This window comes from Oryctolagus cuniculus, chromosome 3 (genome assembly GCF_051225735.1).
Source record: "Oryctolagus cuniculus isolate XC-2025 breed Fujian yellow rabbit chromosome 3, ASM5122573v1, whole genome shotgun sequence".
Classification (NCBI taxonomy): Eukaryota; Metazoa; Chordata; class Mammalia; order Lagomorpha; family Leporidae; genus Oryctolagus; species Oryctolagus cuniculus.
In genome coordinates, this window is record NC_142869.1 from 169,579,054 (window position 1) to 169,600,235 (window position 21,182).

General features: G+C 45.1%; 1 protein-coding gene across 4 annotated transcripts in view; it reads left to right on the forward strand.

Annotated features, from left to right (window-relative positions):
* Positions 1-21,182, forward strand: part of EXOC4 (exocyst complex component 4) — an 867,110-nt gene that overhangs the window by 596,971 nt on the left and 248,957 nt on the right. For all 4 annotated transcript variants that reach the window (XM_002711996.6, XM_070071324.2, XM_089328633.1 and 1 more), the window contains exon 11: positions 8,579-8,798. In XM_002711996.6, the coding sequence (XP_002712042.4) occupies positions 8,579-8,798 (220 nt within the window). The remainder of the gene's footprint in view (positions 1-8,578; positions 8,799-21,182) is intronic.

Below are 21,182 nucleotides of genomic sequence, written 5' to 3' on the forward strand. Positions count from 1 at the left end.
GCTGATCAGAATGAGGCCCCTCAGGTGCTGTGCACACAGCATTGTGCAGATCCTTTCCTTTGGTGCCCATCGTCTCCTTGTCCATGTAGATCGCTGTGACCTGGGCTTTGTATTTCCTGCTCTTCATTTACAGGGACAGGAAACCCCAGGGTGAAAGTGCTTCTTGTAGCTAGGTAAGCCCCTTGTGGTGGGTTCGTATGTCATCTGTGTTCCTGCTGGCTTTGAACTGAACCATTTTCTTTGCTCATGAGATTCCCCTCACTGTGAAAGAAGTGAATGCTGGCCAGCGCCGCGGCTCACTAGGCTAATCCTCTGCCTAGCAGCGCCGGCACACCGGGTTCTAGTCCCGGTCAGTGTGCCAGATTCTGTCCCAGTTGCCCCTCTTCCAGGCCAGCTCTCTGCTGTGGCCAGGGAGTGCAGTGGAGGATGGCCCAAGTGCTTGGGCCCTACACCCCATGGGAGACCAGGAGAAGCACCTGGCTCCTGCCATCAGATCAGCGCGGTGCGCCGGCCGCGGCGGCCATTGGAGGGTGAACCAACGGCAAAAGGAAGACCTTTCTGTCTCTCTCTCACTGTCCACTCTGCCTGTCAAAAAAAAAAAAAAAAAAGTGAATGCTTTCTCCCGTGGAGCCGATTCAGAACTGTATGGAAAAACTGAGCTTTGGGATGATTCTCCTCTGCTCTCTTGACTCGCCCTCCTATCTCCCGTGGGTCAGATTGTTTTAAAAATACTAGGTGAAAGAAACCATACAACATACTTTGGGGATTTAAAGATAATAAAATGTAGGCCCACCCATGAAAAAAATGTTGAGGAACTACTCACAGAATTTTTTAAAGATTTATTTATTTATTTGGCCGAATTAAAGAGAAAGATATCTCCCATTCGCTAGGTCACTCCCCAAATGGCTGCAATGGCCAAGGCTGGGCCAATCTGAAGCCAGGACCCAGGGGTTTCTTATGGTTCTCTCTCTTATGGGTACAGGGGCCCAAGCACTTGCTCCATCCTCCACTGCTTTCCCAGGCACATTAGCCAGGAGCTAGTTTGGAAGTGGAGCAGCTGGAACTTGAACTGGAAGCCATATAAGATGCTGGCATCCCAGGTGGCAGCTTAATCCCCTATACCACAATCCTGCCCCCTATCACAGAATTTTAACTTGTGGAAGTCACAGGAGCAAAATGAAGATATTCGCTGTAGGGTTATCTGTAATAAAACCTGGTGGCAGCAGTAGTGTCCCCTGATGGTTGTGTGGTTGCTGATGGCATTCATTGGCATGATGGAATGAATCTGTGATCCTTCATGAAAGAGCAGAATGCGAAGTAGGGTGAAGAACCTTGTTGTCCAAAATTTAAAAAAAAAAAAGGGGAGTGGGTTGGAATGTGGACAAGAACTAGAACACACCCTTTCAATAAGAGGTCCCAGGAAACATGCAGGTGGTGGATGTATGGAATGATTTTTCTTTCTTTCTTCTCTTATTTGGACCACTGGTCCAAGTTCATGGCACAGGGGCATTATTTTTCAGATAGGTCATGTTGTAGCTTCAAGAACCCTGGGTGAAGGCCAAAGGACCTGTTAGTCATTCCATTCAGTCCTTCATTCAGCAGATATTCCGAGAGTCTGTTGTGTGCCTGCCACCAAGTCCTAGACATCCAGGATACAGCCATGAACCATTTACACCTGGCCCCCATCCATGTGGGCCTTGCTTATTCCAGCATCTGTTTCTGAAATACTCAGAAGTGTTCGTCTAGTGGTCCGAATTGCTGATTATAGACGATAATATAGGAAAGTAAAGGAGCATGTTTAAAAAAAATATGAATGATGTGACATTTCCTTCTAACCTCCAGCTTGGTTGGGTTTTATATAATGCCGGCGATACCATGATAGGAATAGCAGTGGCCACCGTTTAGTTCGCCATCACTGTGTGTCAGTCTCTGCTCTGTGTGCTTAATTTTTATTTCTTCATTCAGTCACCTAAGAAGTTCCGTGAATGTTAGCATATCCATTTTATAGAGTACAAAACTAACACTAAAGAGAGGCCACATGACCTACCCAAGACTGCCCATTCCAGGTCCAGCCTTTGGTGCTCTGCCATTGACCCCCAGGCCCTCTGTATCTCCCTCTGCAGAGTGGGGTGAGTGAGCTGCACCTCCCGGGGGACTAGGAAGTTCTCCTCTGGGTCCTCCCCACCCAGGAAAAGGCACGTTGCCCTTTAGTGCAGTTACTTCCCACTTTTAGAATTCAAATTCAGATATTTCCTTTTTTAATTGACAAATAAAATGAGATACTTGTGATCTACAACATGATGTTTTGAAATAGTTATGCATTGTGGAACCACTGCATTGAGCTAATGAACAGATGCATTGCTTTGCTGACTTACCATTGTTCCCAAGTCGACATTATGTTGTTATTAACTGTCATCACCATGGTATACAATAGATTTCTTGAATTTATCACACTCGTCTACATGAAAATGTATATCTTTTGATCAGCGTCTCCTACCAACCCCTACACCCTAACCTCTGGTAAGCAGCACTTGACCCGATTTTGGCTAAAGAAGGGACTAGTAAGATACGCTGATTTGTCTTTCTCATTCCCCTGCCACGTTTCATGGCTCCTGCACAGTGAGGTCCCCCCACCCCAACAACTCTGACAGCAGATTTGGAACCATGTTGAATGGGTCCCCTGGAGTTAGAGATGACACCAGCAACCCGGATGTGTCACCTGAGACTGATACGTGCTTTCGGGAACAAATGACTCATATTGGAAAGAGATCACTCAGCCAAACGTGATGGGTGATGGGGGCGGGGGGGTCCCTCCATCAGTGCTGCTTGGGGCAGTTTCAGATTCTGGGGATACCAAAGGCGAATACAGGACACAAAAAAAGGAAAAAAAGAAAGAAAATGTGCATAATTTAAAGTCTTGTGCCACTGTGTGGGAAGTTGACTAGCAAAAAATCTGTGCTCTCAATGTTAGCGATTTTGCAAATGTCAGAAGTCCTTCCACTCGCGGAACACTTTTTTCTCAGTCCCAGAGAAGAGAAGAAAGATGGATTCTGATGCTTAATTCTCACAACATTAAAAAGTGCTAAAAAGAATTCTAGTGTATTTCCTTGGGAGCCAACTGGTAACAACAGTTACCTTCAGAGGTGGATCAAACCAGGTTGCAGCTGGGGTGCCTGGGGGGTGTTCCTGGGGGGCTGTCTCTGAGGGCAGGGTTAGATTACACAGCTCAGGTCAGTGTTGCAAGCTGAGGGACTTGGAGTTCTTAAAAATACAGCCACCTGTGTGTGACTTTGAAGAGAAAGCAGAAAGGCGGTTAGTAGGGGTTGCTGAGAGTGGGCTGGAGGCATGGAGAAAGATCCTTTAAGGGGCCTAAGGTCTAGTTAGATAGGAGTAAGAAGTTTCACTGTTGTGTTGCACAGTAGGATGGTGACAGATAATGATAAGGTTCTGCTTACTTTTCTTGAAATAAAAAAAAAAATCTGAAAGAAAGGAGTTTGAATGTTCTACCATAAAGAAATGATGTTTGACAAGAGATAGGTTTACCTAGGTATGAACAGAACACAGTGCATCAATACATCACATGGTACTCCATAAAAGTATGCAGTTTTATGTGCCAGCTAAAAACAATAATTATTTCTCTTTTTAAAAAATTATTTTATTTGAAAGGCACAGTTAGCATGCATGTGCATGTGTGTGCACGAGAAAGAGAAAGAAAGAGATCTGTCCACAAATGGCCACGACAGCATGGACTGGGCCAGGCTAAAGCTAGGGGCTTGGCATAGCATCCAGGTGTCCCAGGTGGGTACAGGGGCCCAAGCACTTGGGCCTTCTTCCACTGCTTTCTCAGGTGCATTAGCAGGGAGCTGGATGGGAAGCGGAGCACAAAGATTTGAACCAGCACTCCTATGTGATGCCAGTGTCTCCGGCAGCAGTTTAATCTGCCGTACTGCAATGCCAGCCCCGACAAATAGTTCTTGAAGGAAAGAATAATTGTAGCCGTGGTTAACTCTGTACTCCTATTTCTCCATTTCCTCTGCTTTCCTCCGCTCATCCTTTCCTTCGTATTAATTGTATTTTGTTTTGGGTCGTGTTTTGATTTTCATTTCCATGTGATTACTGTCATTGAGAAGCTTCGTTGCTATTTCTTAGGCCTTCTCGAATTTTACTTCTCTACATTCGTTGGTGACTTTTTTCATTGTGCTCCTCTTAAATGGACATCCCCACTTGTCACACACACGCACACCGAGGGATACGGGGTATTTCCCTGGCGCGCGGCAAGATACAACTGCAGCATGTTGATTTATTAAGTAAGGGAAACTCTATTAGATTAAACATCTCAACCTAAGGAGCTGTTTATGCACCAAACTTTAAATGTGGTCTAATTAGAAAGCAATTTATGAAATTCTGCCTTTGATATGTGTAGGTGATTTTTAAATTTTCTAATTTAGCTTCATTTAAGTAGTTAATATAGTCCCAATTTTGAACAATCAGATGATTATAAAAGTTATCATTTGAAAGTCCCATTTGTACTTCTCTTCCAGACTTCACCCTCACCCCGCCTTCCCACGGGTACTCATTAGTTTTTGGTGAGACTTCCCAAGGCATCTTTATGCTAAAATAAACAAATGAGGATATGCAATTCTTATGCTTAGGTTACTGTAGTAAATACTACAGAATGTATACTAACCTGCAATTGCTTTTCTTCACTTACTATATCCTGGAGGTCTTCTCACATCTGAGCTTCAAGAGTTTCCATCACTGTATGGTGTACTACAGTGCATACTACACCCCAATTTAATTATGCCCTAATTGATGGACTCTGGGGTTATTTCCAGTCTTTTGATCATCTCATGCACATTCAGGTATATGTGTGAGAAGAGTTTCTCACAGGTGGCCTTTCTGGGTCAAAAGAAAATGCATTTGTGGTTCTGGATGGTAGTGCCAACTTGACCTTCCTGGGGACTGGCATCCATAATATATGAGAATGACTCAATCTTCACACTGATACCAACACCGTGTCTGCTCAAATTTGTAGAATTTGGTCAATTGCGTGGGTGTAAAAAATGTTACCTCAAGGCCAGTGCTGTGCCCGCATCCCATGCAGGTGCCCATTCGACTCCCAGGTGCTCTACTTCTAATCCAGCTCCCTGCTAACGTGCCCAGGAAAGCAGCGGAGGATGACCCAAGTGCTGGGGCCACTGCATCCACATGAGAGACCCAGAAGAAGCTCCTGGTTTCTGTCTGACGCAGCTCTGTCCATTGTGGCCATTTGAAGAGTGAACCAGAAGATGGAAGATCCATCTCTCTCTCTCTGCCTCTTTCCCTCTCTCTCTCTAACTCTGCCTTTCAAATAGATAAGACTTTTAAAAAGTAAGATGAAATTTTATCTCAGTCTAGCTTACTGTGCATTTTTCTTATTATGAATGATACTAAGCAATTTTTCTTCTGTTTATTGGTTCTTATATTTTATTTGCTATGAAGAGTCTTTTCATTTGTTTTGGTGAGTTTTTTGGTAAGTTCTTTGGTTTTTTTCATATTGACTTTCAGCTAGTATCTGTGATATAAATTGCAAATATATTTTCTCAGTGACTTATTCACCTTTTGGTCTGATTTGATCTGATTTCATTCATTTTCCTCCTCTCCTTTTTAGAGAAAAGTTTAAAGTACAAGGCAGCCCCTCTTTGCATATCTTTGTGGGACGTGCAAGTTGGCATTAAGCAAAACAACCTTAGTCAGTAGGGAAAATCCTGGTTGTTTCAAAAGTTTTAAAAATCTTTACCGAAACATTGAAACTCTTAATGTCATTTATAAATGACATTTTTTCATTTAGATGAAAATTAAAAATAAAAAAACTAAGATGTAAATAGCATACTGTAACACTAGAAACATGAGAATTGAAGTATTTTATTTCTTAAAAATAAGCAATGTTGACACTGCTTTAGGGTATAGTTTACTGTACACAGCAAACATACTTTCTACACCTTGGCAAATAGTTCTACTCCTCTAAGTATGGGGATTAACTGTCAGCCTTATATCCTTGTTTTTTTTTTTTTTATTTATTTGAAATACAGAGTAAAAGAGAAAGAGGTCTTCCATCCACGGGTACACTTTCCAAATGGCCATGATGGCTGGGGATGGGCCAGGTTGAAGCCAGAATCCAGGAGCTTCATCCAGATCTCCCATATGGGTGGCAGGAGCCCAAGCACTTGGGCCGTCTTTTGCCGCTTTCCCAGGTGCATTAGCAGGGAGCTGGATCAGAAGTAGAGCAGCCAGAACTTGACCTGGTGCTTATAAGGGATGCCAATGGCGTAACACATTATACCATAATATTATATCAATGTTATATCAACCATGTGATACTGTTTTTGCTTTCATTGTTGTGAAATATATGCAGGAATTTGTTAAATGTGATTTTCCAACATCACTTCCTCTAGCTTCCTGTCCCTGTTCATCTTCTTCATCCCCTTTGCTCATTCTCATTGAGCAGTCTGCCTTTGCTCTGGCTCGCTGTGTCTCGCACACAGTGGTAGAGTCAACGTCCCATGCTCAGCTTTCTTCTATAGCGCCAATCACCGGTGCCTTTGCTTCTAATGTTATTGCCGCATTTTCATCTTTGCTGGCCAATTGCCTTTCGTTATGATCGATCTGTTTTTGTAAAATGTCACTTGGGTTTATGCCTGCGACACAAGGCCACAACACAACTACTGCTTTGCTGCCTATGCATGAACTGAACCACCTGTGTCCCCAGTAGACTTTGAAAGAGGCGATGTGATTGGTCACTGATCCTGATAGACAGCATTTATTTCCCTAGCGATTTCGGAAGAGCCAGCAGCAAGCTTTGTACTTTCTGCAATTGCTCACAGTGGTTCTTCAACAATGTTGTAGGGGGTCTGATATTTAAGTAAACTGCAGTAACTTACGTTTGTGCATACCCACCCACACAGAGCAGGGCCTTGCCTGTGTGTGAAAGTATAAAGAATACTGTACAAGCATCTGCATACTCATCTCTGATATTTGATCATTATTAATATTATGTTATATATACTTGAAGTATAATCAAGGAAATGAATAAGGTTGAAGTGCTGATTTGTCCCCACAGTCTCATCCCCATTACCTTTCTTAACTTCTAAACCTACTTTATCATCCTGATAGAGCATCAGGGAGAGTACCCTTCATTTTCTCTCTATTTTTATTAAAGATTTATTTATTTGCATTTTTGAAAGACAGAGTGAGATATTGAGTGAGTGAAGAGAGAGAGCGAGAGAGCGAGCTTCCATCCACTGATTCCTTCCCCAACTGGCAACAACAGTCAGGGCTGGGCCAGGCCAATGCCAGGAGCTTCATCCAGGTCTCCCACATAGGTGGCAAGGCCCCAAGTACTTGGAGCATCTTCGGTTGTCTTCCTGGGTTCATAAGCAGGGAGCTGGATTACAAACAGAGTATCCAGGACTTGAACTGGCACTCTGATATGGGATGCCGGCATCACAGGCTTAACCTGCTATGCTACAATGCTCTCTGTGTGTCTCTGAATCTGTCTCTGTCTCTGTTAAAGTATTTGTATCTAGGGGCCATGGTTGTGGCATAACAGGTTAAACTGCCACCTGAACACTGGCATCCCATATGGGTACTTGTTTGAGTCCTGGCTGCTCTGCTTCTGATCCAGCTTCCTGCTAATGCACCTGCGAAAAGCAGCCACCATCCACTGCTTCCCCAGGTGCACTAGCAGGGAGCTGGATCATGGATCATAAGTGGAGCAGCCAGGACTCGAGCCAGTACCCATATGGGATGCTGGCACCACAGGCTGCAGCTTTACCTGCTACACCATGGTGCCAGCCCCAAAATAAATAAATCTTAAAAAAAATAAAATTCGTATCTATATATATAAAGGTTTCAGTGAAGAATATGTACTATTCTAGAATGTGTTTTTAAATTTGCATCATGATTGGTGTTTTCTATTTATCCTGCATTTCCTTTGCTTCTTATAGTCTTCTTGAATCAATACAAACATTTTCTGTCCTTCTTTGTTTGCTCCATAGATTAGGAGACATGGGTTTTTGTTTTGTTTTTGAAAGACAGAGTGACAGAGAGGGCAAAGCAGAGAAAGGGATCACCCATCCTCTGGTTCACTCCTCAAATAGCTGCAACGGCTGCAGCTGAGCAAGGCTGAAGCCAAGAGCCTGGGACTCCAGCCGGGTCTCCCAAGTGGGCGGCAGGGGCCAGAGTACTTGAGCCACCCTCTGCTGCTTTCTCAGGCACATTGTCAGGGACCTGGGTAGGAAATGGAGTAGCCAGGACTTCAATCGGCACTCATGAGGGGCCACATGGCAGGCAGTGGCTTAACCCATGCACCACAATGCTGGCCCCAGAAGACATGTTTTCGATTTTAAACTATTTCTATTCAATTTGTAAAAAACCCTTGTGTTTTAAAAGCCACACGTTCTATATAAATGAATAACAGAAGGATGACCCAGCGTCTCCGTAGAGTCCCAGAGATGCGTGTGCACGGCGCGTCCTAGCCCTGCTAACTGTCCTGTGTGTTTCCCTGTGTCTAGCAGCCTTTTTCCTGTCTGTCTTGCAGGTTCATTCAGGAGATTGAGCATGCCCTGGGACTTGGCCCAGCCAAGCAGTGTTCTCTTCGAGAGTTTCTCACCGTGTACATCAAAAACATCTTCCTCAGTCAGGTCTTGGCTGAGATCAACAAGGAGATTGAAGGGGTCACCAAGACATCGGACCCCCTGAAGATCCTGGCGAATGCGGATACCATGAAGGCGCTGGGCGTGCAGCGGCCTCTCCTGCAGGTATTCAGGCCCTGGCGGCCGACTCTTTATCTGCAGTTTTCATAGACCTGGGGAGAGTTAGAAATTTAAAAAAAAAAAAAAAAGAAGAAGAATTACCGTCTGTTTCCATATTCATCAGGGATCAAACAAGAAGAGATAAATTAAACAGGCACCAGGGAAATTTAGTTCTAGTGTAATTGGATAATGGAAGTTCCTTATGATCTTTAAGGAGGTAAAAAAAAAAAAAGGTTAGCTTTGGCTATGGGAGGTGGTAATTCTCGTTAGCATGCAGGCAGCGTCTCGTTATGTGCGTGGAATTTGCCCTTGAATGGAGTGGCCTCGCCATGGGTGAAGGCATCCCAGAGGAGGAAGGAGCTTCCTCTGCCCAGCCTCAGTTGCCCACAGGAAATGCTTGGTAGCCAGTGAGGTGGCAGTGACCCTCGCTGTCTACAGCTGGACGAGCTCACAGTGAACCTGAAGCAGAAAACGGGCTTGTAAAAGTCAGATCATGTAATTCAGGTGACAATTTTGTTAATATTGAAATCTCTCACTCTGACTATAAAAAAGAAATGGTTTCTGGGCAATGGAAATACAATAATCTATCAGTACATATTTTTGATTTATAGGCTCGAGGAATATATTTCATATAAGGTTTAGCCAGTGACTTGAAGGTGACTATAAAACTGAAAGAAAAATTAGTCTGTGTTTAAGTTATGGGCCTACCTTAACTATTAACTGCATCAGAATTTAATTTCTATGGTGTTTCTTGATTTAAAAGATTATGTTTCTGTGTGGGAGCAAACTGTTGAAATCCTTACTTAATGTATACTAAGCTGATCTTCTGTATATTAAGATAATCGAAAATGAATCTTGATGTGAATGGAAGGGGAGAGGGAGTGGGAAAGGGGAGGGTTGTGGGTGGGAGGGATGGTATGGGGGGGAAGCCATTGTAATCCATAAGTCGTACTTTGGAAATTTATATTCATTAAATAAAAGATTAAAAAAAAAAAAAAGAATGGCGGGCCCAGTAGCACATTGTTACCGATGTGCTATGGGAGGACACTCAACGTGTGGAAGCTTTGAGCTCTTCGAGGAGCTGTGGCAGTGGAAGGAGTTACGCTTGCCTCCTTTGCCTGCCTTAGTTTTTGCTTCTCTCTGCTTAGAATAGACCTAGGCGCTCTACCTCTCCTGGGGAAGTGTTCTCGCGATGAGCATTCCTTAGCAGACTCGTCTGTGCTGCGGAGACAGTGGAAAGCAGTATCACAGTGAGGCCCATGTTCAGCTGGATCCTCTGGCTCTGTGTTCCGATGCCCCCGGTGGAGGATCTGCGCTGTGTGGGGGGCATAGAGAAGGGGACATGGCAAGGGTGTGCTCTTGTTCTGCTGCTGCTGGCCAGGGCACCAGAAAGTCTTACTCCCATCCAACTGGAACTTCGTACCGGTTAATCAGCTTTTCCTCAAACCCTCCTCCCTCCCACCTCCCTGAACTCTGGTAACAACCAGTCCACCCTCAGCTTCCATGACGGCACTTGTCTGATGCTCCCCGTAGAAGCGAGAGCGTGTGATACTTCTCTCTCTCTGCTCAGCTAATTCCACTTACCATACCCACCTCCAGTTCCAGCTGTGTTGCTGCACGTGACAAGACTTCACCCTTTTTGTGGCTGCGTAGTATTCTTGGCAGGTACGCATCACAATTTCTTTGGCCATTTATCAGTGGATGCACACTTAGGTGGTTTTCATTTCTTGGCTGGTATGAATAATGATACAGTAAACATGGAAATGCAAGTGTTTCTTCACAGATTTGTTTCATTTCTCTTGGCTCTATAGCCAATAGTGTCATTGCTGGATCCTATGGGAATACTATTTTTAGTTTTATGAGAAGCTGGCATAGTTTTCCACCGTGATAACACTAATTCACAGTGCCACCCACAGTGTGCAAGGATTCTCTTTCCGTCCTCACCAGCACTCGCCATCTGCCATGTTTTTCATAATAGACATCCTAAATGGACTAAGGTGGTATCTCATTAGGGTTTTGACTTGCCATTTCCTAATGATTAGTGATGTTGAATATTGTCTCTCATACCCGTTGGCCATTTGTATGACTTCCTTTGCAAAATGTCTCTTTAGATATACTGCTCATTTTAAACTGATTAGTGGCTCTTTCTTTGCCATTGAGTTATTTGTGTTCATTATATATTCTGATTATCAACCCCTTGTCAGATGTAAAACCTGCAATATTTTCTCCTATCTGTAGGTCATCTCTTAACTCCTGACTATTTGCTTCATTGTACAGTAGCTCAATAGTTTGATGAAATCCCATTTTTTAATTTTTTCCTTTTGTTTCTCATCCAAAAAATTCTTACCCATTCTCATGTCCAGAATCGTATCTGCTGTGTTTTCTTTTAGTAGTTTCAGTTCTTGCATTTAGGTCTTTAATCTCTTTTGTGTTGATGTTTGTGTATGGTGAGAGATAGGCATCTAGTTTCATTTTCCTGGATGTGGATATCAAATTTTCCACCACTTATAAATACAACTAATTATTAGTCAATTTGGCTTACTTGTTATTTTATGTCTTTTCCCATTAGAAAGCTTTTTTTCCTTAAGATTTACCTATTTATATGAAAGGCAGAGTTAGAGAGAGAGGGAGAGTTGGAAAAAGAGAGAGATCTTTCCTTCACTGATTGATTCCACAAATGGCCATAGTGGCCAGGGCTAGGCCAGGCCAAAGCCAAGAGCCTAGAACTATATCCAGGTCTCCCACAGAGGTGCATGGCCCCAAGCACTCAGGCCATCTTCTGTTGCTTTCCCAGGTTCATTAGCAGGGAGCTGGATGGGAAGTGGAGCACCCAGGGCTCGAACCGGCACTCATAAAGGATGCCAGTGTCACAAGCTATGACTTAACCCAAACAACACCAGCCATGAACTGAAGTCCTAAAAGTGTAGTAGTGCCAGGCAGCAGGAAGGTGCTCAATAAATAATTTATTGAAAGAATGCATGCATGCTTGGATGGATGGATGGATGGATGGATGGACAGACAGTTGGATGAACACAGTAAGGAAATTTTAAGTCAAAATACCTACAGAGCCAAAATGGGAAAATGATATAGAAAAGGACAAATGCTTGTTTACTATTGCATCTGACCATACTTTAAGTCTCAATTCCATCAGAAAACCTTTCAGTATTTATTTCTCTAAGGTACCACGCAGTATGATACATACAGCCTAACAGACCTAACATTACCAAATTTAAAAGAAAAGAAAAGGCAGAGGGTACTGCACGATGGATTGAATTTCTGAACTAAGGAATCTGGCTGTGTTCAGCGTGGTAATTTTGAGCTTGAGTAACGAAGACATATTAAGACTCGTGACTGGTTGCCTACAGGCTGGGCCGTGTCAGGGCCATCCGCTGCCAGCTAAATGACATCTCTGGGCAGTCTGCTGTTGAGCCTGTCAGCTCACTCCCAACCTTATCACCAGCCACTTTGTACCTGCAACTGTGCCTCTTGTCCTTTAAGTTGATTGCTCCATTCTGAGGCTAGGTGAGAGCTCCAGCTTTGTCTCTTCCCTCTTTGACCTTGTCAGGATATAATTATATGTAAGTGAGGAAACCCTGAGACAAATGTCACTCATGAATTTGTTCCCAGAGTTAAAACTCCTCACATTAGGCAGCTCTTCATCACTCTAGCCCCGGCTAAGTGAAGACTCACTTAGGAGGAAAGAAATTTTAGCTTGCCTTGTAGTTTGGAGATTAACATCCCAAACCATGTAGCTCCGGTATTCCGGCATCTGGTGGAAGTGTGCAGAAGAACATCACAGCAGACAGGAGAGCATGGCTCAGCTTGGCTTAAGTGGTCAGCCCTCAGGTGGGGGCTGTCTCCCAAGGGCACACCCCAAGTGACCTGAGGTGTCCCCCTGAGTCCACCTCCTAGACACTATTACTGTATCCAGTCTCCACTCATAATCCATTGCCCATTAATGCAAGATACTGGGGACTAAGCCCTCAATTCATGGGCCTTTGGGGGACACCCAAACTGTTACTCAAACCGCAACATACTTGCTTTGTTATTTGGCTATTTTGTGGCACTCTCTCTCTCTCTCCACCAAAATTTTTACTTTATTTTTTAAAGATCTATTTCTTTGGAAGGCAGAGTTAGAAGACCAAATAACAAGAGAGAGCGATACCTTTCATCCACTGGTTCACTTCCCAAATGGCCAAAACAGCCAGGGCAGGACCAGGCCAAAGCCAGGAGCCATATCTTCCACATGAGTGCAGGGGCCCACGGACCTGAGCCATCCTCTGCTGCTTTCCCAGGCACATTAGCAGAGAGTTGGGTTGGAAGCGGAGCAACCACAACTCAAACCAGCGCCCACATGGGATGCCAGTGTCACAGGCATTGGCTTTTACTCAATATGCCAACACCCTAACCCCCCAGTTTTTTTCTAATTAAAATGCAAATTAATTAGACCAAATCTGTGAATTTGTTTCATGTTCTCAGAATTATGAGGTTTAAAAATAATATTAGATAATGGTTATTTTTCTTTCCTATCTTGAGAAATTACCTTGCTTTATAATGATTGTAAATTATCTTCTAACATGATTTCCCACGCTCAGATGTCAATGGTTCTAAAATGTATTTCTGTGTCTCCTTGATGTGTTTAATCCCATCTAATTGTAGGGGGCTAATCTAAAGAAAAAAAAAGTAATTTTCAAAGCTCTTAGCTGAGAATCCGAAACAGTGATTAAGAAGAAGTCTTGGAGAAATGCATGTACGTGTGAAAGATGTAGATGGGTTAAACATTTATAATTACAGGAGGTGTAACACTGCCCTTTAAAGTCATCGCCTCCGCTAGACCAATCATGACAGAGTAGGAGAGAGGACGTGCCTCTCCCCGGAGGCTGCACCCAGTGTCACACAGCATCAGGCCAGCTGTGTTCACCAGGGAGCCGGGAAGGCAGCTGTCATGGTGCTACTTTCATTTGATGGATGATGGGCGAGGCAGAACCCGGGCGCCCTAGACAGAGAACCCCCAGACACTTTGTCCTTGCCTCTCCAACAACATTTCCATGAGTGTTGACGTGCACTGGCATCAGTGCTAGTTCTAGATCCCACAGGAGGGGAGGAAGAAAGGAAGAGAGAGAGTACCGGCATCATTTCTTAAGTGGAACACCAGTGTGAGCTGGGGCCCAAAATGTTACAACTGAGTGGTGCTGGTAGTGATGACAGAAGTGGTACGAGTAATGACAGCAGTCCTACTCGTGGGTAGTAGCAATGAGAGCGGTGCACGCTTCAACAGCATTTCCTATGCGCCAGATAACATTCCGAGTGCTTTAGGTGCATGGACTCCTACACGCTCTGTTTGTAGGGACGCAGCTCTGCCAGGGTGCTGTGGTTATAATGATGAGCAAACTGAGAAACAATGGAATGAGATTTCTTGCCCAGAGTCACATAGCTGGCCACTGGCAGAGCTGGCATCTGTACCCAGGCTGTCTAACCCTGTGCTCTGAGCCAGTTCTGCTCAGAGTGTGGTCGGAGGGTTGTGCTGGACCTCAGGCTGTGTGTGGCCAGTCTGCTATAAGACACAGAGCATTTGAGAGTGGTTAGACACTTTTTTTTACTTTTAGCCATTTGATATTGTCTGTTGAATCTGAAAAGTAGGATTTCTGTTTTATATATTTTTGTGAGTTTTAAAGTTTTGGAAGTAACCAGTTGAAGCGAATACCTTCTCATAGCTGGTATGTCTCTCAGAGTCTAAACTTGTTCTTACCTTAGACACGGGGAAGCAGGTTGAAAAGATTCACTTCGGTTCTCAAGTTTATCGTGGATTTGGGAATTTATTTCTTCTTTGGTGTCTCCATCTTTTTTTTTTAAGGATTTTATTTATTTATTTATTTGAAATGCAGAGTTACAGAGAGGCAGATAGAGAGAAAGAGAGAAGTCTTGCATCTGCTTGTTCACTCCCCAAATGGCCACAATGACCAGAGCTGCACCAATTCGAAGCCAGGAGCCTCTTCCATGTGCAGGGGCCCAAGGTCTTGGGCCATCTTGTACTGCTTTCCCAGGCCAGAACAGAGAGCCAGGTTGGGAGTGGAGAAGCTGAGACTCGAACTGGCACCCATATGGGATGCTGGCACTGCAGGCAGTGGCCTTACCCACTACACCACAATGCCAGCCCCTGGTGTCTCCATCTTAAAAAAAAAAAAAAAAGTACAGGGACTTTTGCTCAGTTATTTTATCCCTTTCATGTCAAGCTGCTGAATGGGCCACTGTTTCTGTGAATGGGGCTTCACGGGAAGTCTCTTTCCCACCATCCCACCACGTAAAGGGACATCCTCTACCTGTGCTGCTTAGAGGGTGGCATCTGACAAGAGCCTCTGAGCCCTGAACCGTCTGCACAGACTCACCAGGTGGTGTGTAAATGCAGTAGAGTGTGGGAAGCTTTGCCTCATGCCAGTGTTGCCCATGGACTGGCAGTGTCGGCGTCCCTGCGAATTTATGAACTATGCAGATTCCAGAATCTCACAGCAGTCTGAGTGTCTTAGTTCTGACTAGCCCTCCCAGTGTTATACTGCACATTCCCCGGTTATGAAGCATTCCCTGGGCCGGCGCTTTGGCAGGATGGTTAAAGCCATGACCTGCAGCACCAGCATCCCATATGGGTGCTGGATAGAGTCCCAGCTGCTCCACTTCCTATCCAGCTCCCTGCTAATGAGCCTGGGAAAGCAGTGAAAGCTGGCCCAAGTGCTTGGGCCCCTACAGCCATTTGAGGAGTGCAGCAGCCAATGGAAGATCTCTCTCTCTCTCTCTCTCTGTCTCTCTCTAACTCTGACTTTCAAATCAGTCAATCAGTGTTTAAAAAAACAAAAGCCTTCCTTTCACACAATATCCTCATGCCCAGCTGGAGGTTAGCACGTGGGATCCCCCGCCGTGGCCGCTTAGCTCTGTGGTGAACAACAGTGGTCCCTTTCAAAGTTGTGCATCTTTGTTTCAGGCAGCCCCAGAAATCGTAAAGACAATATTTGGAGCAGCAGTAGGAGCTGCTTCCTAGTCTAGCACATTGCTGAATCTTGCGAAGTTCTTTCCAAAGGCAGGAGGAGCCCACGCTTTCTGGCTCATCCGTGAGCCCTGCGAGACAGAGGCAGCTTCCCCAATGCTCAGTCTCAAATGCCCACGTCCGTGGGGGAACAAACATAGGCGGTGCGAGGCAAAACTTGAAGCAATCTTGAAACATCTAAAGCACGTTTTCCTTTCTCTGACTGCCCCAGTATTTGTCGGAGATAGCTTCTGAGAAGTGCAGTGGCTAGAATCTGCCAGCAGACACCACACTCTCACCTCCTCAGCCAGCCACACTCCCCACCTGCACCTGCGGGGTTGCGGCAGTGGGCCCCAGCAGAGGTCCCCATCGGAGCCACCCAGGCTCTTCCTGCCAGTGACCTGCCCAAGTCCTATGACTCGGCTGGCGGTGAGCCCTGCCTTGGCGTCAGGATTCTTAACATGCCCAAGTAACGGCCTCCCCCCCACCCCCTGCCGACCCCGCTCCACGGAGCCAGAATTAGCTCTATTTGTCTGGAGCCTTTCTACACCATAGGAAGTTATCGCCCTGAAAAGGGAGGACATAAAAATGACAGTTGAGGCATTCTTTAACTCAGGCAGGTTTACCACCAAGTGCTGCCTTAGACACTTTGAACCAAGTCTGTCCACAAGCCTTGGAATCCGACACAGATGGATTTAAATTCCAGTCATTTCCTGTGCTAGCTTTGTGGCTGTGATCAAATCCCTTTACCTCTCTGTCTCTGCCTATCTCTACCTCTATAAAATGGCAGCAATTCAGTCTGTGTGGCAGGGACCCTCTTATGGTTAAATTGAATAATGATTGTGAAGCGCACCTCTCCTGCCTCTCCCATGCCACGTGTCCAGGCATCGAGTGCTCTGATGCCTCACCTGCCCGCTGCCTGCCTCTCTCCATCCCAGCTTTCTGACCTCCGCTCACCGTGCCCCCTCGGTCCACTGCAGCCAGTGCAGCTAGCAAGTGGTCCACAAGGCAGTGTATCCAGTTTGCCGCATTTCCCTTGACGACCTCTGGCAGGAAGTAGTGCGGAAGTGTTGCCATTAAGGCAACAGACCCATGATGGTCTAAATTTTCTAGATATCAACAAGATTCAGAATGAAAGTATTTGGTTGGCTGAGTGATTGTTGGAGCTTTAGTTAAGCCTTACTGAAGGTTGATGGACACAGCTGCTTACAGTGGAATAATTTGCTAGAGATAATTACATTGATGCCCAAACCTATTATCTCCCCAGCCAAGACAAGGCACTGCCAGGAACCTCTTCTTGTCTCCCAAGAAAGTGTGGCCAGCAGCAACAGCATATTGTTTTCATCATATCAGATTGTGTTAATATGAAGAATGTTGCATTTGAGTGGCATTTGCATTGTGGGAAGTTGTTTCCAGCCGTCTCTCTGGTACAGAATAGATTCAGCTTTTATTAGTGTAAGTAGATCAGTGCCATTTAAGGTCTGCTGGAAGTCATCCTGGAAATCATTAAGTTGAAAAGAGAGCTGATCAATTGATTTTCCACCCCTCTGTAAGCTCTGGGAGACAGTCCTAATGGTCTTACTGCGCCAGCGTAAGTCTTAGCATCAAGATGCGTTGGGGTCTAATCTCATTCTTCACTGGTTATCTATTTACATCTAAAGAAACATGAACTTATGATTTGTAGTTTTGATTTTCTTTTGAATTTTACTATTTTATGGATTCACCAGAGTATTGTTTGGCCTATGCATGACAGGTAGAGACCTCAGGTATCCAACCATTTATGGCTGCTTCAGACTTGGTCCAAGAAATGAAGAAGATGGCTTTGTTCTAGGCGTTGATTGCTGAAATTTTTAGCGTGGATTTAATGCTCATCTGTTCACTTCCAAGACAACCGAGCAAATCAAACCCTTCATTACTACTGGAGAATTGCATCTGGGTTTTCAGATCATTTTATAAAGTTTTGTTACTTTTATATTCTGTTTCATGAATTTAGTTTTTTTTGTAGAATTTTTATAGTGATTCTTCATAGCTTTTTTTTTTAAAGATTTTATTTATTTATTTGACAGGTAGAGTTACAGACAGTGAGAGGGAGAGACAGAGAGAAAGGTCTTCCATCCACCAGTTCACCTCCCAAAAGGCCACAACAGCCAGAGCTGGGCCAATCCAAAGCCAGGAGCCAGGAGCTTCTTCTGGGTCTCCCACATGGGTGCAGGGGCCTAAGCACTTGGGCCATGTTCTACTGCTTTCCCAGGCCACAGCAGAGAGCTGGATCGGAAGAGGAGCAGCCAGGACTAGAACAAGCAGCCTTATGAGATGCTGGCCCCACAGGCAGAGATTAACCTACTGTGCCACATCGCCAGTCCCCGTGGCTATTTTTGAAAGTGGTTCCCAGCCGGTGCCGCGGCTCAGTAGGCTAATCCTCTGCCTTGCGGCGCTGGCACACCGGGTTCTAGTCCTGGTCGGGGCGCCGGATTCTGTCCCGGTTGCCCCTCTTCCAGGCCAGCTCTCTGCTGTGGCCCGGGAGTGCAGTGGAGGATGGCCCAAGTGCTTGGGCCCTGCACCCCATGGGAGACCAGGAGAAGCACCTGGCTCCTGCCTTTGGATTAGCGCGGTGTGCTGGCCGCAGCAGCCATTGGAGGGTGAACCAACGGCAAAGGAAGACCTTTCTCTCTGTGTCTCTCTCTCACTGTCCACTCTGCCTGTCAAAAAAGAAAAAAGAAAGTGGTTCCCGTGGAGTGTCATTCCAATGTGGGAGGGACAGCATATGAAGCATGTGTGCAGTCTCCTTACCGGCTCAGCCACTTCCTTTCCCTGGGTCTCCCCCCGCTGTCTGTAGAATGAGAACGATACTTACTTATGCTACCTGGAAAGACTGGAGTGAGAAGTGCAGGGGGATCATACGTTTAGCAGGGCTTTACAGCTGTTTCATAAAAATTATTATTTTGGTCCACATGCCCACATGTGGTTCCATTCAGAAAAATCCATTAGTGTTAACAGAAGTGATGCCAAGAAAACACCTAAAAAAATAAAAATGTTTTATATTAAATGAAATCTTCATTCTTGTTTCACACCAGATTATTTTGCTCATGAATAATAGCCAGTATCAACAATCTGGCAATACTGTTTTCCAATAGTTTATCTTAAAAATATGAGAATACTTCCATTGAAGGTAAGTATATTGGTGCAAAAATGTTTTGAAAAATATGCAACAAAAGAAACATCTTTTAATTACATTTTCCATGAACTTTTTTTTTGAAATTTATTTTATTTATTTGAAAGAATTAGAGAGGTGGAGACAGAGAGAGAGGTCTTCCATCCATTGATTCACTCCCCAAATGCCCCCAGTGGCTGAGGCAGAGCTGGGGTCTGAGCCAAGTTCTGGGAATGCAATCCAAGTGCCCCATGGGGATGGCAGGAACTCAGTGGTTTGAGCCATCACCACTGCCTCCCCAGGGTCTGCATTGGTAGAAAATAGAAATTAGGAGCTACAGCCAGGAATTGAACCCAGGCACTCTAGTTGGCATTACACATGGCATCTTTCACCACTAGGCTAGACACCTGCTCCCATTCCCTCATATTTTAAACACACATAATAGCTGGAAAGGATGACCAGTGAACACCCATTTACTCCCCATCCAGATTCTACAGTCTTCATTTTCCTACATTTGTTTCACAGAAGCCAAACCTGATCCTTTTAATTTCTCTTCAGCCATCCCAGAAATGAATTCCCAATCACTCCCAAAGCATTTCACCGTGGTGCTGTTGACAGGACTTTAATATCTTTTTTTTTTTCCAACAGGCAGAGTGGACAGTGAGAAAGACAGAGAGAAAAGTCTTCCTTTGCCGTTGGTTCACCCTCCAATGGCCGCCGCGGCTGGCGCACCGCACTGATCCGAAGGCAGGAGCCAGGTGCTTCTCCTGGTCTCCCATGGGGTGCAGGGCCCAAGGACTTGGGCCATCCTCCACTGCACTCCCTGGCCACAGCAGAGAGCTGGCCTGGAAGAGGGGCAACCGGGACAGAATCCGGCGCCCCGACCGGGACTAGAACCCGGTGTGCCGGTGCCGCAAGGCGGAGGATTAGCCTAGTGAGCCGTGGCGCCGGCAGGACTTTAATATCTTACTCAAAAATCTAAACAGAGAGAGAGAGAGAGACTTTGGGTGTGCCAGTAACCGCAGTAGAGTTTTCCATTTCTGAAAGTACTCCCATGAACGTTTCCTGTAAATTGTGCCATGGGGCAGGAACTTGACCAGCTCGGGCTTGTGATTGATCTGTACATAGTGCCTTTATTGATGGACTATTCCACAGGAAGTTGTCCTCATAAGTGTTGGTGAAAAAGGCTGTGAGGTGAGCCAGCAAGAGATGATGTTTATATGCAGGCAGAACAAGCACATTGTGTTATCAACTTAAATGTGTAAGGACCACTGTAACTTCGAGTCTTAGCCCAGCATACAGAAGTATGCTACCTGGGTCTCACCTGTCTAGCTGGTTTTCTTAGTTAAGTTCCTAGTTAACCAACTGTCCAGAAGTGTCTTTCTGCAAAGCGAAAAGAGAGAGAAAGTGGCATACATTCAGTGCAACTCCCTTCTATCCCAGTGTGGTTTCTGGAATTGTACCAGAGGGGTAGAAACAAACAGGATTTTTTTTCTTCCTGTCTGCAGAAAATCATATTTAATGATTTCAAAATTTGTGTTTTGGGGGTGAGTCGTTATTTTAACTGTTTTCTTCCACAACCCATCATCTCTTCGAATGTATCTGGAACAGATTTTAATCCACATGCAACTTTCCCAGAATGCATCCACTGCATCTGGGTTATGAGGTCCGTCTAGAATGACTAAGCTTTGGTCCCAGGGGAATGCTGAAGGAGAAAGTAATTACAGCTGGTGACACATGCTTGCCAGCTTTGCTCCATGTTATGAAACTTGTCTGTGTGCGAGCCTGTTTCAAAATGACACTGACAGAGGGATAAGCACTGGGTTTTAAACCAGGACTCTGGGTTTGCTTCTGTAGTAAGCACGAGTAGGCCTGCGGATGGCCATCGCAGGTGTTACCTGGACCATCGTAAGACACAGACTCATTTGGGGTAAGCGTTGTGAGATGTTGATTGGCTGCTGTCCTTTCTGATCTTGTCCCGATCCCATTCCTCGGTGGATAAGCAGGAGCCAAGGTAATGGCTTATGACAGATGTGCTGACAGTAACCGAACCACATTAACGTCCCGTCACTCAGATCTTTAGAAGGCTGCCTTTGCCTGAAATACGTTTGACTTCACTTGCTAACAAAGGCAGCTTCAGATTTACTTCTTTTCCTTAAATGTTAGAAAAGAAGAAGGGCATCCCATCAAAAGATACCGGGAAGAGAGAAAAGGCTGGCTCAAC